This window comes from Oryctolagus cuniculus, chromosome 13, assembly GCF_051225735.1.
Source record: "Oryctolagus cuniculus isolate XC-2025 breed Fujian yellow rabbit chromosome 13, ASM5122573v1, whole genome shotgun sequence".
In the NCBI taxonomy this organism is placed as follows: domain Eukaryota; kingdom Metazoa; phylum Chordata; class Mammalia; order Lagomorpha; family Leporidae; genus Oryctolagus; species Oryctolagus cuniculus.
In genome coordinates, this window is record NC_142879.1 from 44,133,459 (window position 1) to 44,156,233 (window position 22,775).

General features: G+C 42.4%; 1 protein-coding gene across 2 annotated transcripts in view; it reads left to right on the top strand.

Annotated features, from left to right (window-relative positions):
• SLC39A12 (solute carrier family 39 member 12) overlaps positions 1 to 22,775 on the top strand; it is a 100,573-nt gene that overhangs the window by 9,306 nt on the left and 68,492 nt on the right. For both annotated transcript variants that reach the window (XM_002717411.6, XM_089311503.1), the window contains exons 2-5: positions 12,292 to 12,369; positions 13,142 to 13,937; positions 14,321 to 14,492; positions 15,317 to 15,653. In XM_002717411.6, coding sequence (XP_002717457.3) covers positions 15,393 to 15,653 — 261 coding nt within the window. In that variant the 5' untranslated portion in view covers positions 12,292 to 12,369; positions 13,142 to 13,937; positions 14,321 to 14,492; positions 15,317 to 15,392. The remainder of the gene's footprint in view (positions 1 to 12,291; positions 12,370 to 13,141; positions 13,938 to 14,320; positions 14,493 to 15,316; positions 15,654 to 22,775) is intronic.

The following is a 22,775-nucleotide window of genomic DNA, read 5'->3' on the forward strand; positions in this document are numbered from 1 at the left end:
ATCACCATATATATATATCTCCATATTTATGTCCTAATATAATCTTATATTAGTTCTGTTCTCTGGATAGCCCAGAAGACAAGTATGTAAAAAGTAATTTTGAGACATAAATGTAGAGTGACAGTTTGGTAGAACAAAACATTCTTTGATGTTGTGATGTTTGTGAAGAGTCTAGAATTAAAGAACTAAACAGAGAAAACTTTTCTCAAGTCTCTACCTCAATGAGTGAGGAATATTTAATGGAAAAAGGGAAAAGGCTTACTTTAAGCTTATGTAAAGGAAGGTTCTTGTACTCAGGAGATAGTTTAGAGTATGCCACCACAAAGCTTCCAGAAATCTGAGCCCCAGTGTGAGTTCAGGATTTTACTTTCTGTGCCAAGAGGTATGGTTGCTCTCACTGTCTTGATTTTTCTTTACTTCCCTGTCAAAGAACTTGTCCTACACAACCCAAGCTTGTAGACCACATGGCTGTTTGAAGACCTCTACTTGCTAATGAGTGAAAAAAAAAAATGGACACCTCTTGCATGGTTTGCTTTGAATTTTTGTGTCACCAGAAAAGGTGCGGCTAGATGACAATTTGTGCCCAGTGGTACCATTTTGTTCAAGGGCACCTTTCTACTTCATTGGATTTCACTTAGGTATCTGCATGGTTCTGCAGTATTCAAGCCAATTTGCCTTTGTCGTCCCCCATGGCCCCAGTACTGGATTAGAAACTCTCACAGCACATGCTGAATATACCTTATCCTGCTGCGATCTGTTTGTTTACCAAACTACAAAGTCATTCTGGGCATTCACCAGTTAGCACCAGCAGCTGGCACATAGTAGCACAGTTCGATACTCAAATACCTCAACATTATACTCTGTAAATAATTCCTCACTGAGCACGCCTATGTACCATGCACAAGTCACAATTACTACTTAATTTATTTAACTTCTCACAACATCTTTATGAAAGGAAGTTTTTATTACTCTCACTTTATATTCAAGGAAACTGAGAGAAAGATTAGAAACTGGGGCAAGCATTTAGCTGTATCCCATATCAGAGTACCTTGGGTTCAATACCCAACGTTGGCTCTTGAATCCAGCTTCCTGCTATTGGTAGGCAGCAGTGATGACTCAAGTAGTTGAGTTTCTGCCACCTATGTGGCTTACTTGGATTGAGTTCCCAGCTCTTAGTATCATCCTGGTCCAGGCCCAGACATTTTGGACATTTGGGTGGTGAATCACTGGATGGGAGAACCTCCCCTCGTCTCTCCTCCCCTCCCCTTCTCTATTTTAAAAGATGAAAAAGTCACCAAACTCATCTCATAGCTACCAAGTAGAGTTTGAGCCTAGGCATTCTGGCTGTTAAGTAATTAAGCTGGCTTTGAATGAAAGAAAAACAGGAGAGTAAGGGAAACAGGACTTTGTTCTGTCTGAATTTCCTTTGAGGGCAAGAAAGTACCAACTCATTGTTGGTGGACTAGGCCAGGATGATATGGAGCTGGAGAGGAGACAGAGTCCTGGTGAAAACCAAGCCAAAGGCCAGCCCAACTCAAAAGTGCCAGGAGAAAAAGGAATATCCATGGTGGTGATAGGCAAGGTCTGTTGGTCTTCCCATAGCATCCTCTTATCTCTCCCCAGCATAAAACTGGCCCTGGGGGAGTTGGCCATGACAGGAGAGTGTGATACCCAAGGCTTCAAGTTTCTTTCCTAATATCACCTCAACAGCAACAAATCAGGTATCTTACTGTACTAGTATTTGTTATATCTTCTTTATCATCAGAGAGTAGAGAATGTATACATATGTTGAAAGATTCAAAATGATGGTATCTGTGTTTTATTCACAGACATACCCCCCCAATACCAACTCATAAAGTATAAACAAAGGGCCTTCAAAAACTCATGGAAAACTCAGATTATCTTTATTTTTCCTTACAAAGTTTTTGAAGCCTCCTTACACTTGTATATGCATAACATTGGAAGACTATATCTGAAACTCTTAACATATAAATATGTATGCATGTACACATACATACTCCTATGGAAAGAGATAAATGAGCTACCTTTTTCCATTTCCCTTTTATATCAGTGTGGGAATATGTGCCTTATTGTTTTCCACTTAAGAGTCTTTTTAGAGAATGTTTTTTATCAGTACATGTAAAATGACTTTATTGGTTTATTGGCTGTATAGTTGTCAAATGATGAAATAGTCCATAAATTATCTAAACTAGTATCCAGTTGATGGTCATTTAGGTGGTTCTAAATTTCCATGGAAACAATATTCCTTCTTTGAAGGAAAGTACACAAGCACTTCTCAAGGATATATTGGTATAACCAGAAACATTTTACCTAGAATGCTTTTTTTTTTTGACTGGCAGAGTGGACAGTGAGAGAGAGTCAGAGAGAAAGTCTTGTCCTTTCCAGTTGGTTCATCCCTCAATGGCCGCTGCAGCTGGTGTGCTGCGGCCGGCGCACCGCGCTGATTCGAAGCCAGGAGCCAGGTGCCTCTCCTGGTCTCCCATGTGGGTGCAGGGCCCAAGCACTTGGTCTACCCTCCACTGCCCTCCTGGGCCACAGCAGAGAGCTGGCCTGGAAGAGGGGCAACCGGGACAGAATCCGGCACCCCGACCAGGACTAGAACCCAATGTGCCAGCAATGCAAAGCGGAGGATTAGCCTAGTGAGCCACGGCGCCGGGCTTTACCTAGATTTCTTAAAACCACCATATTCAAGATTTTATTCACCTCTATACTCTCAATATCGTTACTTTTTTTTTTGGTTTAATCATGATTCCATATTATCTACATTATTATTACTATGTACCATATAGTAAACCTTGGTGGCACTTTTTTTAATATCACTTTCAGTTTTGCTTTCCATTTAAAATAATTTTTTTTCACTTGCTTTATTTTAAAAGATATCACTAATTTTAACCTTGTACTCAACAATGAATGCATTTAATTCAAACACATAGGGCCATCTATTGCACTCTTTTTGTTTCTAAGATATTTATTTTGGAATCCTCTGTCTTCCTTCATACCCTAATAATTTTGTATTTATTTTTTCCTTTGAAAGGCAGAGACAGAGAGCTACCATCTACTGGTTCACTCTCCTAATGCCCACAACAGCTGGGGCAGAGCCAGACCAAAGCCAGGAGCAGAAACTCAATCTAGATATTTCACAAGGGCCATGGCAGAAACTCAGTCACTGAGCCGTCACCATTGCCTCAGAGTCTGTATATATTTTGAAGGTACTATTCTTTTTTTTAACTTTTATTTAATGAATATAAATTTCCAAGTAGAGCTTATGGATTACAATGGCTCCCCCACCCCCATAACTTCCCTCCTACCTGCAACCCTCCCCTCTCCTGCTCCCTCTCCCCTTCCACTCACATCAAGATTCATTTTCAATTATCTTTATATAGAGAAGATCAATTTAGTATATATTAAGTAAAGATTTCAACAGTTTGCACCCACACAGTGAAAAATACTCTTTGAGTACTAGTTACAGCATTAAATCACAATGTGCAGCACACTAAGGACAGAGATCCTACATGAGGAGTAAGTGCACAGTGACTCCTGTTGTTGACTAACAAATTGGTACTCTTGTTTATGGTGTCAGTAATCTCCCTAGGCTCTTGTCATGAGTTGCCAAGGCTATGGCGGCCTTTTGAGTTCGCCGACTCTGATGAAGATACTATTCTACAATCACTGTTTCTAGAGTAGCTATCAAGAAATCTGATGCTATTCCAATTCTGCATTTTTTATATATGCTGTAGATTTTCTCTCTGGGTAATATTTGCATCCTTTCTTGATCAATAATTTATACTACAGGAATAAGTAGCCACTCTCAACCTAGAAACTGATGTCAATAAATTGTAGAAAGTATTTATAAGTTCCCATCTTCCATTTTCTCTGCTCTTTCTGAAATGTCTGTTTGAATGTTGAGCCTCTAATTTCAGCCTTTTCTTTTATATTCCACCCCTTCCTTATCTGCTTCATCCCCCAGCCAGAATGCTTCATTTTTTTCAGTTTTTTTTTAAAATAAGTTTCGGCAGGGGCTGGTGCTGTGGCATAGTAGGCAAGGCCTCCGTCTGCGGCACTAGCATCTCATATGGGCTCCAGTTCATGTTCCAGTTGCCCCTCTTCCAATTCAGCTCTCTGCTAACGGCCTGGGAAAGCAGTGGAAGATGGCCCAAGTGCTTGGGCCCCTGCACCCGCATGAGAGACCCAGAAGGAGCTCCTGGCATTAGCTCAGCCCAGTTCCAGCTGTTGCAAGCCATTTGGGGAGTGAATCAGCAGATGGAAGACATTTCTGTAACTCTACCTCTCAGATAAATAAATTTAAAAATTTATTCATATTAATTTATTTGAAAAGGAGAAAGAGAAAGAAGAGAAATATACTCACAACAGCCCTGGTTGGTCCAGGCCAAAGTCAGGAGGCAGAAATTCTGAGTCTCCTTGTGGGCAGCCAAAACCCAAGTACTTAAGTCAACATCTGCTGTCTCCCACAATGTGCATTAGCAGGAAGCTGGATAGAAAGTGAAGGTGGGACTCAATCCCAGGCACTCCAATATGGGATGGAGGTATCCCAAGTGGGCTTAACCTACTGCACCATAACATCCACCCCTAGAATAGTTTCCTTAACCCTGCTATCGAAATCTTACTGCTGCTATCACATTCCTAGTACTCAAGAGCTCTTTGCTTGAAGAATATTTTTTCTATATTACTATGTAACTATTTCATAAATGAATATCTTCTCCTGTTTCCCTAGGCATTAACATTTGGTGTATATTATTCCGCTTACACCTTTCTTCTCAGCCTTCTCCCAACACTCTCCCCTATACACTCAACCACTTTATGGTCACCAAGTCCGGAGTTCCTCTATCTCATCCTTTCTGTGGAATAAACTTTGAGCATTCTTTGCAGAGTAAGAGAATGTAGTTACTTAGTGGTAGGGGTTGGCAGAGGAATCTGACCTCTTCTCGCTATGACTTTGAGCTAGTGATGTGCTAGACTTGGCGCATACTGGGCTCTTCCCAATGAAACGTTCAATATTCTCTGCTGGTAGCCTGAAATTGGTTATGATAGGAGAATTTACACTGCTGAATGTGGCCATCATTGTCAATGCTACCTGACCCCTCAAGCCGTTTATTCACATTTATCAGCACTTGCTGCTTCGAACAAATCCCCATTTCAGCCTCAATCCAAGCCTGGTTCTGCACAGGTTCAGGTATCTCCATTCTTGAGCTTCCTTGTTGTAATGTGACACAAGTTTTGTTTGTCTTTAGTCTCCTTTTATACATGCAATCAGATTTCTAGTTTGACAGGCCAAGCTATATCTACTCATTCATCTTTGACTTTTAAGATTTTTTTCTTTGCTTCTGTTATAACTTCTCTATCCTCTTTATTTGATGAATTAATAGAGGAACTTTGAGATAAACCTGTACCATCCTAGTCAGAAGTCTTGTCCTATATTCATAACCTGAAAAGACATATTGTCATAGCACAGCTGGAGGGTGGAGTTCAGGATTGGACAGATAAGCCTGAAATCTGAGGGAGTTTGTCCAACTCAAAGAAGAAATGAATCAAAAAAAATCCTGCCTTTGATCATGATGAAAACAGTTACTTGGTATTTTATGTGTCAGGTGCTATACTTCATATAGTCAATCCTATTTAATTCTCCTATGAGATAAGTAAATCACCACCCACATTTTAGAGATTGAACATATTGAGACTCTCAAGGCCTATGCAAACAAAGGTCACAGTCTTATGAATGAGAGAGCCAGGGATGTAAACTGACATATGCTTGAAATCTCTCTCTTGATTCCCGGTCTGGTTTATTATGAACTTCTTGTGACTCATTCCTAACCACCAAGAACAGATTCGGGATCAAAGTTTAGTTTTATGAACCACTGTATATAAGTGAACACAGAGACATTCAATGTAGATTTCTAGAGTCTTGATGCTCTTCAAATTCATTTCAGAAATGAAAACACAATCATCTTAGGAACTGGTTGATGAGAACTAGTTTATGTTTAGTTCTACCTGAAGACATTCCGTCTGTGTTTTCAAAGCATACTGCACATTCTGCATTCTTCTAGATTAGTCTTCATCTTGTTATACCTTTTTAGGCTCTAGGACCCATAGATGTTTAAATAGGCAATGCTATGTAGCCCTCAAGGAATGCTGAGTTCCCAGAGTTCTAATAAAATAGAAAGCTGAATTTTAATACAACATTACTTTTATGTGTCAACTTAACTGGATCACAGGGTGTCCAGATCACTGGTTAGACATTATTTCTAGGTGTGTTTTTGCAAGGTTGCCTCCGGATGAGATTAATATTAGAATTGGTCCAATGACTATACCATGTTTTTCTTGCTAGTGTAACTGGGCATCATCCAATGCATTGAAGGCCTGAATGAAACATAAAGGCAGAGGAAGGGAAATGATCTAAGCCTGATGATCTTCAGCATTTCTTTTAAAACATCAAGAGTAACTTGTACTTTTTAACATTTACGTTTGCCATTCTGGAATTAATTTTATTTAAAAAAAAAAAAAAACTGCTGTATTTCCTTCCCTATTCCGAACACTTAGCGAGAGTGCTCTTCACACTCCTTTGTCTTAGGGGTTTTTGCACAGAGAAGGCAGAACTGGCTGATATCAAAGGCTCCTTCTGTCTTTGATAAGGGACAGTTTTCATCAATGAGATGATTCCAGGGATCTTCACGGATGAGGGGAGAAAAGGAAGCATCTTTGAGAAAAGAGGGGAATCAGGGAGACGCCATCCACATAACTATTGCACTAAGAGAGGACCAGAGCCTACCCCAGCACTTAAGTTGTGGCCTGGGGTGACGAGACCCCAGGGGGTGCCTGAAACCGATGGGGATTTCCAGCCTCAGGAAAGATTCTGAGCTCCACAAGCAGAATGGAAAGAGCAGAGGCAATGAACGAAAGCAGACCACAGGAACTCAGATGAGAAACTCCTAGAAATTACCCTGGTGCACTGATTAGAGGCCTCCTCTAGTGTTGGACCAGGGACTTTGGCTCCATCTTTGGATGGAATTCCCACTCCCCTTCTCCACAAGCCTTTTTGGAGCCTCCAAGTTAGGCTGAAGTTGCTGTAACAGAATAGTGAACAGCCCTGTTTCTCAGACACAACATTGCTCCTCTTTCTTTCCACTGTACTTGGGTGGTTATAACTGATAGATTTAGCTGCTTGAAAATGTAATAGTTTGACTCAATATGGGTCAGATGAGTTTAACCAATAAACTGAATGGAAAGTTAGTGTCATTTCTTCAATGATTTAAAATTTAAAACCCTGTAGGGGAAATTGCTGGGTGGACTTAAGTCCACTTCCATATTGTGGTGCTTTTGCCCAGTCCCAAGCCTGAAGGGTTCTTTCAGACTTCTGTATCTTCACTATATTGGCATCATCCATTGCTAGTTCCTACCCTTCCCCTTACAGTAGGAATTGTTTACTCATAAACATCTTCTGACTATATTTGCACTTTAAAAAGTTAATGGAAAGTGGAATTCATGTTTGTTTTGGTATAAAAAAAACTTGAGATCCATGCAGAATTTTTCCATAATATGCATTTCCATGAACTTTTTGAAATACTCTCATGTTGCAGATAAAGACAAGGATTCTTCCACTGCAGGGGATGCATGGAAAGCCTTTAAAAGGAGGCCGTATTTGAGCTGGATCTTGAAACAAAACCTGTAGATTTGGGGCTTTGGGGATAAAGTGTCATTTGAGCCTGAGCTGATAACATGGATAGCAGCATCTGGATAAGCTCAGGGTGTCAGAAGCAGAGAGAAGAGGCTTGGAGAAGCCTGATGGAGGGAATAGAAAGGAGTGCTTCCTAGAACAGAGAGTGGGTAGTAATTGCAGTGTGATATAGTTCTGTTCGCTGAGATCCTAGATGTGCCTGACAACAGGATTTCATAAGGGTAGACGCTGATCCCATTTTACAAATGAGGAACTGACTCTACTGTCCCTTAACATAAAGTTTCACCTGGAACCAACGTCCTCTGCCCCAAGTCTCCCTGACTTCCTGCTCTCACCGTCGCCTGCTCTAAGGAACTTGGGAAAACATCAAACCTGGTGGGTGTAAACTTGCATCCCAAAGAAGTCTCAGCTCTTCTGAAGTTCCACAAACAATAAAAAATGTTTCAAGCACAATTATTATTTTTCTCGGGTTTATAGAGTTCTAAGTATGTTTTAAAAGATTTACTTATTTATCTGAAAGTGAGAGGGAGATAGATCTATTCGCGGGTTCACTCCCCAGATGGCCAAAATGGCTTGGACTGGGCCAGGCCAAAGCCAGGAAACTGGAACTCTGTCAAAGTCTCCCATGTGGGTGCAAGATACACCTGCTGCTGCTTTCTCACGTGCACTAACAGGGAGTTAAGAATTGTTTTTTTAAAGAAGAGCTTTGGTGCTAAAACAAATAATTTAAAGAAAAGTCATTGATTTAGTCTAGTCCTCTCCTATTAAAAATGATTACTTTTTCCCTGGTGGTACAAAACTATATGAATATGTTTCTTATAGAAAATAGGAGGAAACATCACCTATATTCCTAACACCAGTGGACAGCTACTATTAACACTTTACTGATGCACAACGTTTTTGCGGTGAATCTATTTTGCATTGCTGTGACCTATATAACACTGCATGGAAATGCTTAAAAATAACTTTTACATTGTGCCTAATAATTGTGCAAATATCGGAGTGCTCTTTTCTGTTTTAGTCAAATTCAGTGAATACTATGTCTTGAATAATTATTTGGTAGGATACTTATCAATGTAATTAGTTTAATCAACATAGATAACGTTGAACTTTTCTTTCTTGTCAATATTTGATTTCAACATTTAAAAAATTTGCCAGTACTTTACGGGCTTTTCAAAAGACAAATATTTCAACACAGTCAAATGATTTTGATACACCCAACAATTGATACCGAAATCTTCATCTTAAAAGCAGAACAAAGGGGTGGCGTTGTGGCATAGCTGGAAAAGTCACAGCTTGCAATGCCAGTATACCATACGGGTGCTGGTTTGTGTTCCAGCTGCTCCACTTCCATCCAGCACCTTGATAATGGCCTGGGAAAGCACTGGAGGATGGTCCAAGTGCTGGACCTCTGTTTGCACATGGGAGACCTGGTTGAAGCTCCTGGCCAAGCTTTGGCTTGGTGCAGCTCTGGCCATTGAAGCCATGTAGGAAGTGAACCAAAGGATGAAAGATTTCTCTTTCTGTCTTTCCCTCTCTCTGTAACTCTGACTTTCAAATAAATAAGTAAATAATTTTTAAAATAAAAGCAGAATAAAATATTGAATATTCTAGAAACAGTAATGTTTTGGGTTTATGGGATAAAAATGTAAAGTTGATTGTTATATACTTTAATATCTTTTAATTTCAAATTAGAAAGTGTTCTTAATTTTATGATCAACATAAGAGAGCTAAATTTAAAAAAAGGAAAATAAAAGGAAAATTTTGCCCTGGCACTCAAAATTCTGAATAAATATGAAACTTTAAATATATCCATTGATTAGTATTACTTGTAGTTACTTCAGGAGGACTTTACAATAAGTAAGGTTGGAGAGTGACTAGGAGATGAAGAAAATGTTGAAAAAAAGAGTTCATCTTCTCTAACTCCCCAGTAGAAGATATGGATTACAAACACAGCTTTGGGGGATATTGTCATTGACTCAGTTTCCTACCCTCCCACCTTCGACATGTGGTCCACAATGGTCCCCCCTCCTGGTATTCATAGCCCCGTGTATCCCCTCCCCTGAGTGTGAGTGGGTCCTGTGACTCATGTCTAGCCAGTAAAAGAGGGGAAATCCCTCTGTGATTAGATTCCATCAAATCCCCACAGTCATAGGAGCTACAAAGAGGATCCTTCCCCAGTTCAGTCTTCAAAAGAAATCCAGCCCTGGCTGAGCCCTGCAGCACACTGGGGCAGAGGATCCAGCTCAACTATGTCTGGGCTCCTGCACAGAAATTGTGAGATAATCCATGTGCGTTGCTTTGAATGGCTAAATGTGTGTCAATTTGTTGTAACTGCTATGCCTGTTTACACAGGATCAACCCAGAGAGGTTCAGAGACAGCCTGTAAATTAAGTGTCTAGCAGGCCTTAGTTCCCTCCTTCCATTGCTATCAACCTTTCTTTCTCTGAAAATGGCTCTTCCAGAAATCAAAAAAGATGACCAGACATGATGGTGTCTTAAGTGTTATTGATGTTTCATTTGGTTCAGATCAATAGAACTTGATAAAACAATCTCAGTGCAGATAAGGCCGGTTGGTTGGTTTCATTTAACAAAACCCCATGGGTAGGCCAGGACTCAGAGGGGATTTGGATGACACCTTCAGGTCCCGGACTCCCCCTTTCATCTTTCTTCTTGGAATGGATTTTTCTTCTCTCTCTCTCTCTCTCTTTAAATATCAAATTTTTGGTGTTTTATTTTTGTTTTTGTCTCTAAGTTTCATTTTGCTTATTTGAGAAAACAGAGACAAAGAGCAATCTCTTATATACTGGTTCACTCCCCAAATGCCCACAAAAGCCAGAGTGGGGCCAGGCTGAAGTCAGGAACCTGTGAGTTCTGTCCAATTCTCCCATGTGGATAGCAAGGAACCAAGTACTTGAACCATCATCTGCTACATCCCAGGGTGCTTATTAGCAGGAAACTAGAATCATGGGTAGCACTGGGAATCAAACCCAGGCATTCCAGCATGGGATGTGGGTGTCCCAAGCATCATGGACCATGGTACCAAAATCTGCCCAAGAAAGGTCAACTTTTGAAATGACAAAACAGAACCAAATCTAACAAAACTGGCACAATATAGTGAATAATAAATGAAGCACTGAAAAATTACAACCCAAGTTATGCTGAAGGAATAGAGAAACCAAAAAGTAGCATAATATCTGTTATCTCTGGTGGAGAAGTTATCTATTTTTTGGTATTCTTAGGCATTTTGATGACTTTTTAGTAATATTGTATGACTTTTATAAGAAGAAAATAATTTGACAATTACATATAGAATTTAATTTTGTTTTATCATTTTTACTGTTAACTTTCAAAAACAACCCAAATGGTTCAATTCAAGACAATTAAAATTTTCCAACTGTTGGAAATATGGTGATTTGGACAGTGTCACAGAGACAAGATGTCTAATACTAGTCCCTACGCTCTAGAAACTGTCTTTTCACTTAAGTATTCTGTATATTCTCTGAGAAAACAATTTAAAGAAGTAAGATTTGATTCAAGTTATACATATTATTGGTAAGTATTACAGAAGAGGTGAGCCTAAAACTCTAATTAAAGTCTATATTTTTTAGAAATTATCTTTTTCTCTGAGAATATTTGAGTTGAAGGTGCTTAGAGGAGAATGCAAAAAGCAAAATGTAGCAGGTAATTTCCCATGTAATGGACACTCATTGTATATCTTCCCATACTGCACTGGGAAAAGAGCTTGGACATGCAAATAAAGACAAGGGTCGCATTGCAACAGATGGTTGTTTGACAGTAAAAGCAGCAACTCTGATGCAGACAGGCCTGGGTTTCTGGTAGTATCTATCAGTTGTGTGACCCTCGGCACTTCTAAATTACACAGTGAGGAATTACTCAGGTTTCGTTGATACTGCATGAGAAGAAATAAGGTTGCTTAGCACAGGGCCTAGGCATAAATGGTACTTAATGGATGCCAATACGCATAATTATTCTTTAGAGGGGGTCAGTGTCTTTGGAAAGAGGCTGACAGTGTGAAGAGGACCTGAGGAGAAGCCAGGTCCAGAAGTGGCTGTAGTAGTGGGAACTTATCTCTCTACAAGAGAAGACGGCTCCACCAAGCGTGGCTGGGTGTTATGGACGTGAAGCACACACAGCCCTGCCTTTGGCTCAACATGTACACATGCATGAGTTAGGAAAAAAAAAAACAAAAACACCTTTTCTCAAAATGCCTGCTAGAAAAATATAGTTCACAGGTAAATCTGTCATGATGATGGGAAAGAATGGTGCTCTCTAGGGTTGCACAGTGCCCACGTTGCAAAACCATGCATGACAGCACTGAGATATGCACACAAGATGTCTCTGCTCTTGCTTTAGTCTCTCCTTAATGCTGCCATCTTGTATTTTATGTAACCTGGGGACCACTTTACATTCTTTCTGGATCCAGCCAGAGTATACCTGTAAATATATTGATGTGAAGAAAGAATGCGATGCTGAGGACACAACAAAAGGCAAAGAACGGGAACTGAAGGAAGGGGGGGGGGCGGGTAGCTCAGAGCCTGCCTCCTCTGTCTGCACAGGTCTTCCTGGGATAGCACAATTGTCGGTCCAGCAGGAAACACTGCACTACAAGAGCCTGGCCCCCACATCAATCAAAGGTAAATTAGTTCCCACTTTCACGTCCAAAAGTTGCCACACATGAAATGCATTACCCCTTAAAACTGATTCGGACTGAAAGCGTCAATATGTTTTTAAAAGGGTTACTTCAGACTTCTCGGGAAGCAGGTGAGTTGGGCATGAAGGGCTTAAGCTGCAACCTGGAATCTGAAGACTCAGAGGCCAGGAAATGTAGGGTTTCTGTGCTGGCCATTGGCACTGGGGAATTAGGATGCAGGCCTTGAAGTCCCAACAGGGGCACTGTCCCATGAGCATGGGTGAGAGAACGTCAGGAACCGGTCCTGGGGCAACAGGACAGCTGTTCAGTAGGATTCAAGCAGATTTAGGCATCTGCTTCGTAGAGCTTCTCCAGGAAGAAAGGCGGTAACTCCACAGACAGGGAAGAGCACTTGTGTTTGGAGGTCCCGGGTTATGGGGGGACCAGATAATCTGCTGAATGGGCTTGGGCTATGTTCCCTGGGTAACCTCCTAATCAGGTCAGTGATGCTCAGGAGGTCCCTGCTGTAGGGGCAGGGGCAAGTGATGAGCAGAAGGCCACATAGCATAGCTCCTCTGGTCCTGAGCCTACTGCCTCCTTTTCTACTTCCTCTACACCATCAGCTCTAAGGTCTTGACTTTGATTCAGTTCCCCACTCCTCTGTTTGATGATCTGATATCTTTTTTTTTTTTTAAGATTTATTTTATTTGAAAGGCAGTTACAGAGAGAGGTACAGACAGAGAGAGAGGTCTTCCATCTGCTGCTTCACTCCCCAGGTGGCTGCAACGACCGGAGCTGTGCCGATCCAAAGCCAGGAGCTTCTTCCGGGTCTCCCACATGGGTGCAGGGGCCCAAGGACTTCGGTCATCTTCTACTGCTTTCCCAGGCCACAGCAGAAAGTTGGATCGGAAGAGGAGCAACCGGGACTAGAACCGGCATCCATATGGGGTGGCGGTGCTTCAGGCCAGGGCTTTAACCTGCTGCACCACAGCATCGGCCCCTGATGATCCGATATCTAACTCTGGTTAATCTCACCATAGAACTCTGGAGAAATGGGTCAACCGTGTTCTCTTGACAGTTCTAGATAAAACCACATACTCCATGAGGGGTCATCAAAGAGGGGCCTAGCGTTGTCCAGGAACATTTGCCTTCCATACATTCCTGTCACTTTTAGCAGTATTTTCTCAGGATTATCCCACCCCCCTGCTCCCAGTTTCCATGTCTAATTAATGATCAGTGTGTCTAAGTATCCCAGATTCTTATCTCACTTCCTCAGCCTCATCACCAGCAGCCCTGTCACACACAGAATGGAACTCGGTCCTGTCCAGCCTCTATAATCTTTAGATTCCCGTGTGTTTCCATGTACTCTGTGCAGTTTGCAGGGACTCTGTCCAGTTTTGAATTCTCAGGATGTAACTTGTCTCCTCGAAGATTTACCCCTCTGTGGCTTCAATCACTTATTCACTGCCTTTTGCAAGACCTGAAAAGTCTGATGGTTCCACTTCTACCACGGAATCTGGGGGTCATGATGTATGACGTGAACAAATGTTCCTACTTCCAGCTACTGCTTGGGTAAGCACTTTACTCCCCCAACTCACACTTTGCTTTTTGCTTGAAAATGTCTATTTGCAAATGCCTTAAATCTTCCCAAGTTCTATACCTTGTGAAATCAATAAGGATCTAAAGAGTCAATTCTTCAACAGATCCTTGGTTTGTCTGGATGAAACAATTCTCACGAAAAACTCTTGACCTAGCACTAAAATCTCTCCATTGTGCCAGGTGAAATCTGATGACCTAGATTCTGCCCCAGGAAAGGCAAGTGACTGTAGAGGCCTCTAAGAAAATGGGCTAAATATTGATATAAAAGATTGAGTTCATTAACCACATTTTGGTCATCCTGCAAATCTGCCAAAGAGAAAGTTCTCACTTTTATCCACTTTCATTGTTACCTTCAGAGCAGCGATTGCCATAGCAACGGAAAACTTCTCTGGGCTGCAATAATCCTCTCTGGCTTTCAGTGCACAGTCAAGGAATTTTAAAAAGAGGACTTTGTAACCACAAAATACTCCCTGAGATTTAAAAGGCTGTGGAGCTCCAGATAAATAATCGTTTATCCTTCTCCTGAAGGTAAGCACTGGGTTTAGAAATGCTTGTACTATCTGTCATTTTGAAGATACTAACATAAGAATTTTAACCTTTAAAAAATTTCCAAAACATAAAAGTATCTTTGCTATTCCCCCACATTATTAGCTCATCTCTGGGCCACGATCTGATAGGAAATGTTGCTAATATTTTGCGTTCCTTCAATAATCAGCTGAAGAGTTTTTTTTTTTTTTCCCCCAGAAAGCTGATCAGCTCTGAAGTTACCTGCCACCCCTTTAATGACTTTTGAGGGAGTGGATTTATTAAGGCTGGCAAGGTCTTGAGACGTTCCTATTTTTCTCAGATACTTCATCTTCCAGAATCTTGATTCTCAAGCTAAAATCCTCCTGAACATTGCTATTTTCTTCTAGTAGTTTGGCTTGTCTCGAACTTTTCAACATTAGATTGGTAATTTATTACAATTTATTTTCTCTTTACTTTTATTCACTTACTTTAGTCGTGAGGACCACAGATGACTTAGAGTGGGATAAAGCCAAGGTGTTTGCTCTGCCAGATCCTGTAACGTGAACCATGTTGCAGATAAAACTGGGATGCATTTTCTTCCTAGCTTTTGACTCCGTATGGTGCAGGGAGAGGCATTCTAACAAGCTTCTTGGTTGTTCCTCTGCACTTTGACAGTCTGCAGCCATGGTTGCTTCCTGTCATTTAGGTTATAGGCCACCTACAGACCCCTTGTTGTTTAGGAATAACGTGTCATTGCAAATCTGCTTAGACACCCCATGAAAGAATCTTTCCAAACATGTTGCAGGCACAGTGATTGAACTTTGGTGTTGTCCCTTTTATCACAGAAATTCCTCTGGTTACAAGTTTACCCTGTGAACAGCAACCCGCCCAAGACAGACTCCAGGTAAAGGAAGACTGGAAATGTGCTTCTGGACAAAGCTTTGCGTGTTTTGGATGCCGCTGTTCCTTCCACCTAACCCTGTTCCCTCTGTGGAGGCAGACAAGCCCTCAACCCAGGACGGCAGCCGCACGGGGAGTCCAAGCCGCCGTGCAGGTTGGCTCCAGGTCCTCTCTGCTGGCGACCTCCCACCCCTCAACCACTCAAGAAGCCTCATCAAAACATTGCTGGAGAAAACTGGGTGCCCCCGGAGGACAGACAGAATGCAAGGAGACTGCAATCTGGTCAGTGAAATGGAATGGGATGAGGTACCAGGGCATGTTCAAAAGAGAGCAATGGATTCTCTAGTCATTTACGTCAGGAAAACAAAACAAATGCCAATCATCTGATATCCAAGTAAGCAATGCATGGTGGTAAAATGACTTCCACGTTTGGGATGCAACAAATCGTTCTGTACATAGAACCTAACGACAGGGATATTTTTTCAATGAAAAGATAATGATTATGCAAGCTTTTCTAGAACCTTCTTGTTTAAAGGTATTTATTTGCAAGCATGAGCTGTTACTCCTTTCTTCTTTGTGATTTGCAGGTTTTATTTTGCAGCCTGTAGTGAACTTGGCACATGGCTAGTTAGATGCCTTTTTTTTTTTATGTAGTATAATCATAGTGATCTAGTTCTTGTCTAACATTGAACTTTTGAGTACTCTCTTCTGGATGTGTTTTCTAGTATGTTGTGTGGTGAGTAATCATCTTCAGAACAATGAGGAGTCTGATCTGGGGGAGAGAAACGCTGCAGGTGAAGTGAGACCCTCAGCTCTGGCTCATGAGGCCCACGTTCACCTTAACTAGGGGGTCCTGGGCCCTGAATACACGAACCAATTGGGCAGGTTATTCGGAATACCTTCCCTGGGGCTCGGTCCTCCCAACGCTGGCATTCAACCTCCCTGGGGTGGGATTTTTCAGAATCGCTCCAGCTCATCTGAATGTGAAGTCGGTGGGTGCTGAGGGACACAGTAGAGGGGTTGAAAGGAGCAACAGGAGAGGTGAGAGCTCCAAACAAAAACACATGACTCGCCGGCGCCGCGGCTCACTAGGCTAATCCTCCGCTTTGCGGCGCTGGCACACCGGGGTCTAGTCCTGGTTGGGGCACCAGATTCTGTCCCAGTTGCCCCTCTTCCAGACCAGCTCTCTGCTGTGGCCCGGGAGTGCAGTGGAGGATGGCCCGAGTGCTTGGGCCCTGCACCCCATGGGAGACCAGGAAAAGCACCTGGCTCCTGCCATCGGATCAGCGCAGTGCGCCGGCCGCGGCGGCCATTGGAGGGTGAACCAACGGCAAAGGAAGACCTTTCTCTCTGTCTCTCTCTCTCACTATCCACTCTGCCTGTCAAAATATAAATAAATTTAAAAAAATAGATGACTCTTCGCCATCCCCTTCCTCACTGCCAGGATTTTTTAGAGGAACCTACAAATTTATTCATAAATAAAACAGAAACAAATAACTGGTCTCCAAACTAAATTTTGGCAGACTTTCTCAATTATGTATAGTTCTGGGGTGGGGGTTAGGGGTATTTCTTGTCCAAGTGTTTTGTTTTTTTTTTTTCCTGACAGAAGGGGTCTTGCTCACAGATAGAATTTTCCTCCATTCTGTGTGAACAATAAATAATTCAATAATGAGTAGAATGCTCAATGGTTCCCAGAGGAAATGCATCGTAATGGGCCACTCATCTGCAATGGCATTAATACACACAGACATCACCAGACATCCCACTGGAAATAACCGGGAATCTTATCTCATTAAGGTCCTCTGCGAATGTGCTTCGGGCAATGTTCGCCTTTCACAACATGAAGTTCTTGGTTGAACATTAGTTTTGCAAATAGGAGTATAAACATGCAAAATTGTTCTCCATTTTCAGGGCCTGGGGAAGGGATTGTTTTGCACTTTCTGTTTTCAGTGACGTTATCAAGAGCCCCAACCATTTGGCTTCCATATGAATTGGTTCCATGCCTAAGGGCTTGCAATGTTTTTAATGGGTTCCCCCTCTTGTGGCTGCTGCTGCTCTTTCTCTGTGAAAGCTGGGGTGAAGCCGAAGGGAACTGGAGCTGCCCCTGCTCGGAGGGCGCCCATTCACCAGAATTGCCCACAGGCGCAGCCCAGGAAATGGCTCCGTGTCATTCGTGAAAAGACAGGGGGAAACAGGCCTCTTGCCTTCACAAGCACACTCGGGTTCTGGCCCAAACCATGGCGTTTCAGCTCGTTCTGGTAGCTCTTAACTGTTTTAGAGAGAGTCTGCTGGAAGGCAGGGTGCAGGCCAGGACTGCTGTGTAGACGGGGCTCAGGGTGAGCGTCTGTCCGTAAATGCCTGACAGCAGAGGGCAATGGGCATCCTGAATGTGTGGTCCAGGCAAAAACTGATGGGTGGAAGAATCAGGATGACATATTAGGCATTCAGAAATCAAGCCATTCAAGCAGCAGCCTGGGAAAATGGATTGTTCTTGCCTGAGCCTGGCTTTTTCTTTTGCTTATTTTTGTATGAGGAGGATTAGAATAGAGTTTTAATGAATTTAATGAAGGATTAGGAGCTCCAGAAGCAGCCCTTGGTAATGCAGGGAACCACGACACCACACAGGGAAAGAGCCCTGTTCTGGCACCTTCTAGCTCTCGGGACTGGGGCACCTTGGCTTCCTGATCCGGAACACTGAGGCAGTGAGGCCTTCCAGGGGGAAACCTCTGAGCATTGCGTGGGCAGGCAGGGGAGCTCAGCCCTCTCCGTGCCCTCTCCTCTCAGGTACCACCTGGCCACGTCTGCCCCTTCCTTGTCCAGGGGCCCTGAAGCACGGGCACCCTGCCGCCTGACCACCCATGCCTGCCTCCACTGTCTCAGATGCTGACTTTCAGGCGTGTTCTCTAAACTGTTCTCAGACATATGCGAGGTGAAGGACCAGTGCTTTCAGATCCTCCACATAATTCACCTCTGGTCCAAACTCATTTGTCCTGTCGGGGAGTATAACGAACAAAGTGTTCTGCTTTGTCTTACCCACCTATTAAGTTTATCTCAACTCTTGTCAGCTAAGACTTTTCTTTTGGTCGTTCAGACAAGCCACTAAATCTAGTACCCACCTGCCCAGAACCAGCGCATGCTGCCAGCCGGCATCTCTCTAGCTCCTTGGCAGGAAAAGGAAGAAATAAAACTTCTGTCTTTATTTTATACTCAAGTAGTATCTGTCCCCAGTCACCAAAAATAGACTTACTATAAAAAGTTTAGTAACTTATTTTTTAAAATGTATTTATTTCAAAGAGTTACAAAGAGGGAGGAACAGAAAGAGAGCTTCCATCTTCTGGTTCACTCCCCAGATGGCCACAATGGCCGGGATTGAGCCAGGCTGAAGCCAGGAGCCTGGAACTCCATCCAGGTCTCCCATGTGGGTAGCAGGTATCCGAGCATTTGAATGATTTTCTGCCATTTTCCCTGTCACTTTGACAGGGAGCTAAACTAACCGATGCTCATATGGGTTGCTGGCTTTACAGGCAGTGGCTAAACCTATTGTTCACAATGGTGGCTCCAATAATTTTTTTTTTAACATTTATTTCATTTACTTGAAAAGCAGGAGAGAGACAGAGAGAGGGAGATCTTCCTTCCATTCATGGTTCACTCCCAAATAGCAACAACAGCCAGGGCTGTACCAGGCTGAAGCCAGGAGCCAGACCTCCATCAGGTCTCCCATGTGAGTGCCTGGGACCCAGACACTTGGACCATCTTCTAATGCTTTTCCAGGTGCATTAGCAGGGAGCTGAATGGGAAGTAGAGCATCTACCACTTGAATCATTACTCCTATGGAACACCAACATCTCAGGCTACAGCTTAACCATCTGTGTCAAAATGCTGGTTCAAATCTAACAACTTAAAAGAATACCCTAGATTCATTCGTTACTTAAAAGCAAATTGTAAACATCCTGGAGTATAAAACCTCTGAGGTTAATCCTACAGGTATGACAGATGTCTTGTGACTATAGAAGAGGAAAGCTAACATAATGCTTTTGTCCCTGAACCTCTCAATATATATTAGCAGTAAGCAGAGCTGAGCTGTGTAGCTGGGAGAGGCAATCTGATCTGGCTACAGCGTATGATGGACAGTTACTACCAAGTATCTGGGTCATCAGTTTAGTTTGTAAGGAGGGTGTTTCCTTGAATTTTAATCAGTCTTTTCCCAAAGTTCATTTTCTTATGAAAACTTTAAAACTGATTCCCAGAAACCTTGTGTTGTTCCCCCTTAAACCTTATGCCTCCACCTGACAAGATTAAGAGGAAAATTAATGGATTATTCCTGAATGAGTTCATTCTTCTTTAACAAAGGATCATTTCACTAGAGTCAGCAGCCTTGGACAGATCCAGAAGCCTATGGAGTAGCACTTTTTGTACAATTTTGCTAAATATCCTCTCCCAAACACAATCCAGCTGACTGCTAACAACTTTAACAATAACAGAAAAAAAAATCTAATAGTAGTAATGACCTGAAAATTCTGTGCCCCCAGTGCCAACAGCCCCCATGTTGTTTTTTGTCTTATCTACACCCAGGGGAGGTATTCAAGTAGCTTGATTTTGAGACATAATTTGGCACAGAAAATAATTTTATTACAGTTTTGTTTCAACTGATTGACCTCTTTAGTTCTTAATGTCATTCTGCCAACAGCATGGGCTTTTCTTGTGAGCTACTTAGGGAACAAAAGGGCTGCCCTGGTTTCAGAGGTGGAGCTTAATATCCACACTAAGCACTGGTTTTGTTGGGAACCCTGAGTTCCCTCTGTTTATTGAATATTTGCCCCACTGCAGTTGAGTTGAGGAAGGACTGGACTTTGTGTGGTTTGGGGAAGAATGAGATTGTGCTTTGCCTTGGAGATGGAGGACATTTGTTCTTCCTGACTCAGATGGTGTGTGCCAGGTGTTACCTAGCCGACATGGAATTAGGGCTTTCAAAACTCCTACCTCAGAGAAGAACAATAAGATATTGTAGTAAATTGTCCCCAGCGGGACAGATTCCTCCTGGTCTGAGAACACTCCTCAACCCTTCACTCTGAGGCTCTTGTTACTGTGTAATGGAGCTGCTTTCTCAGACCCTGGGAGAATTCCCAGGGGGTCCCCAATTGTCTCTGAATGGCAGCTCCTGTTTTGATAAGAAAACTTCCTGCTCATACTGACTGTGTCTTTCTTCTTCTCATTGTCCTACATATTAATCCAAACTCTTTGTGCCATGTAAACTTGTCAGGTTAGAGCAGCCAGGCAGCTGCCTGTGGTTTGTGAACCAAATAAGTGATCGAGTACAGGGAGAGAGACTTTTCCTCTACTTTTTCAAGTTCTGTGCCTGGGACCTATAAACCTTACTGACAAAACACAGATTAACAGCAGCATATATAAATTTTAGTTCATGTTAATATTTTATGTGGCATTAGGGTATTCCTTAAAAGAGGTGAAAACCTTAGGGAAGCAGTTAGACCCAGCAGCTTATATACCATTTTAACAAAGAACAATAAGTTGTGGAGATATAACAAATGTAAAGGAAAAGGGTTTTGGGTGGGGGTGATAAAATGTAGGAAAATGACTGGGAAATATATGGGGATGGAGTACTAATAGATGAAAAGGGTTTTGCTTTAGTAAGGTTTGTTTGTTCAAATTTATCTTGGCATCAACTCCCCATCTCTAATGATGAGAATGTCCTCTCCTCTTGGTAAAGGGAAGGTACCTTTCCATGGAAAATTGTGTTCTGCTTTAGGTAGAAATTGGGAGAACAGAAAACCTTTCCTATATCTGTTGCTATTCAAACGCCATCAGCTCAAAGTAATCAGTGGGCGAAAGTGGCATATGTAGTGTGTTCTGATTCCCTTCGTAGGGGACATATTTAGCAGTTTTCCTAGGTAGTAGAGAAGAAGGGCAAATGGCATTCTTTCATCGACTTTTAACACTTCATGAGTGCCAGAAACTGTGCTCTATACTGAGGATAGAAGTGTTCGAAGGGCAGTCAAAACATGGCCTTAATGGATCACTTATTCTCATAGAGGAGAAATAATATTGAACAAATAAATACGATTTTTTCATTTAAAATTTTTATTTTTACTTTATTTTGGAGTGGGGAGGATACGGAGTCTTTCTTTTGCTGGTTTACTCCCCCAAGCCAGCAAAAGTTGGGGCTAGGCCAAGCCAAATCCAGGATGGAGCTCAGTCTGGAATTCTCACATGAGTGGCAGGGATCCAAGTACTTGAACCATTGTCTGTTGCCTCCTAGGGTGGACATTAGTAGGAAGCTGCATCAGAATTGGATCTGGGACTCAAACCAGGCTCTCTATCATGAGATGCAGATATTCATAAACGTTTCTTAACTACTGTGTCAAAAGCCCAACCTCTAAATAATTTTATCATACTAGTGCTATGAAGAAAATTAAAAAACTGTTAAGTTATAGAACAGTGTTCGCTGGTGCCGTGGCTCACTGGGCTAATCCTCCACCTGCAGTGCCGGCACCCCGGATTCTAGTCCCGGTCAGGGTGCCAGATTCTGTCCCGGTTGCCCCTCTTCCAGGCCAGCTCTCTGCTGTGGCCTGGGAAGGCAGTGGAGGATGGCCCAGGTCCTTGGGCCCTGCACCCAAGTGGGAGACCAGGAGAAGTACCTGGCTCCTGGCTTTGGATCGGCGTAGCTCCGGCCGTAGCGGCTATTTTTGGGGTGAACCAACAGAAAGAAGACCTTTCTCTTTGTCTCTCTCTCTCACTGTCTAACTCTGCCTGTCAAAAAAACAAAACAAAACAAAACAAAAAAAAACTGTGTTCAACACAGTAGCTGCTAGGCACGTGCATCTGTGCGCTGATCCAGCTGGTAAGGATATAGTGTGACCAGTCATTAGTTAAAGGTTAGGTGAGCTGGAATTCTTGTAATCCTAAAAGTAATGCAGTCTCTTTAACTGTCAATTTGACATGCCCACCTTTCCAGGATGTACTTGTCACATTCAGGACCAGGGCACATGTATATCTGATTGAGAACTACCCCCTACCTTATAAAAAGAGGTACACAGCAGGGGAAGAGTCTCTTTCCACCGTAGACCACTCAGATACACTACCTTCTTTCTCTCTTTTTCACCATGGACCATGCTTAGAGATGTTACTCTCATTTTCTCTTTCATTGGCAACACTGGCCCACTCATGATGGGTATTTCTCTGTGTGTGGTAGTCCACACTCGTGTAAGAATTTCTGTTCATTCTATCACTGTTAAATAAATTCTGTTCCTATTTGTGCATGTTACTAGTCTCTGCCTAATATTTTTATCTCTGTGGGAGAAAAGATTCTAGGATGGAAAATAATATACTCACTGCCTACATCAGTAAGTGTAAAACACACATTAGTTTTCAAAGACTTTTTCTGACAGA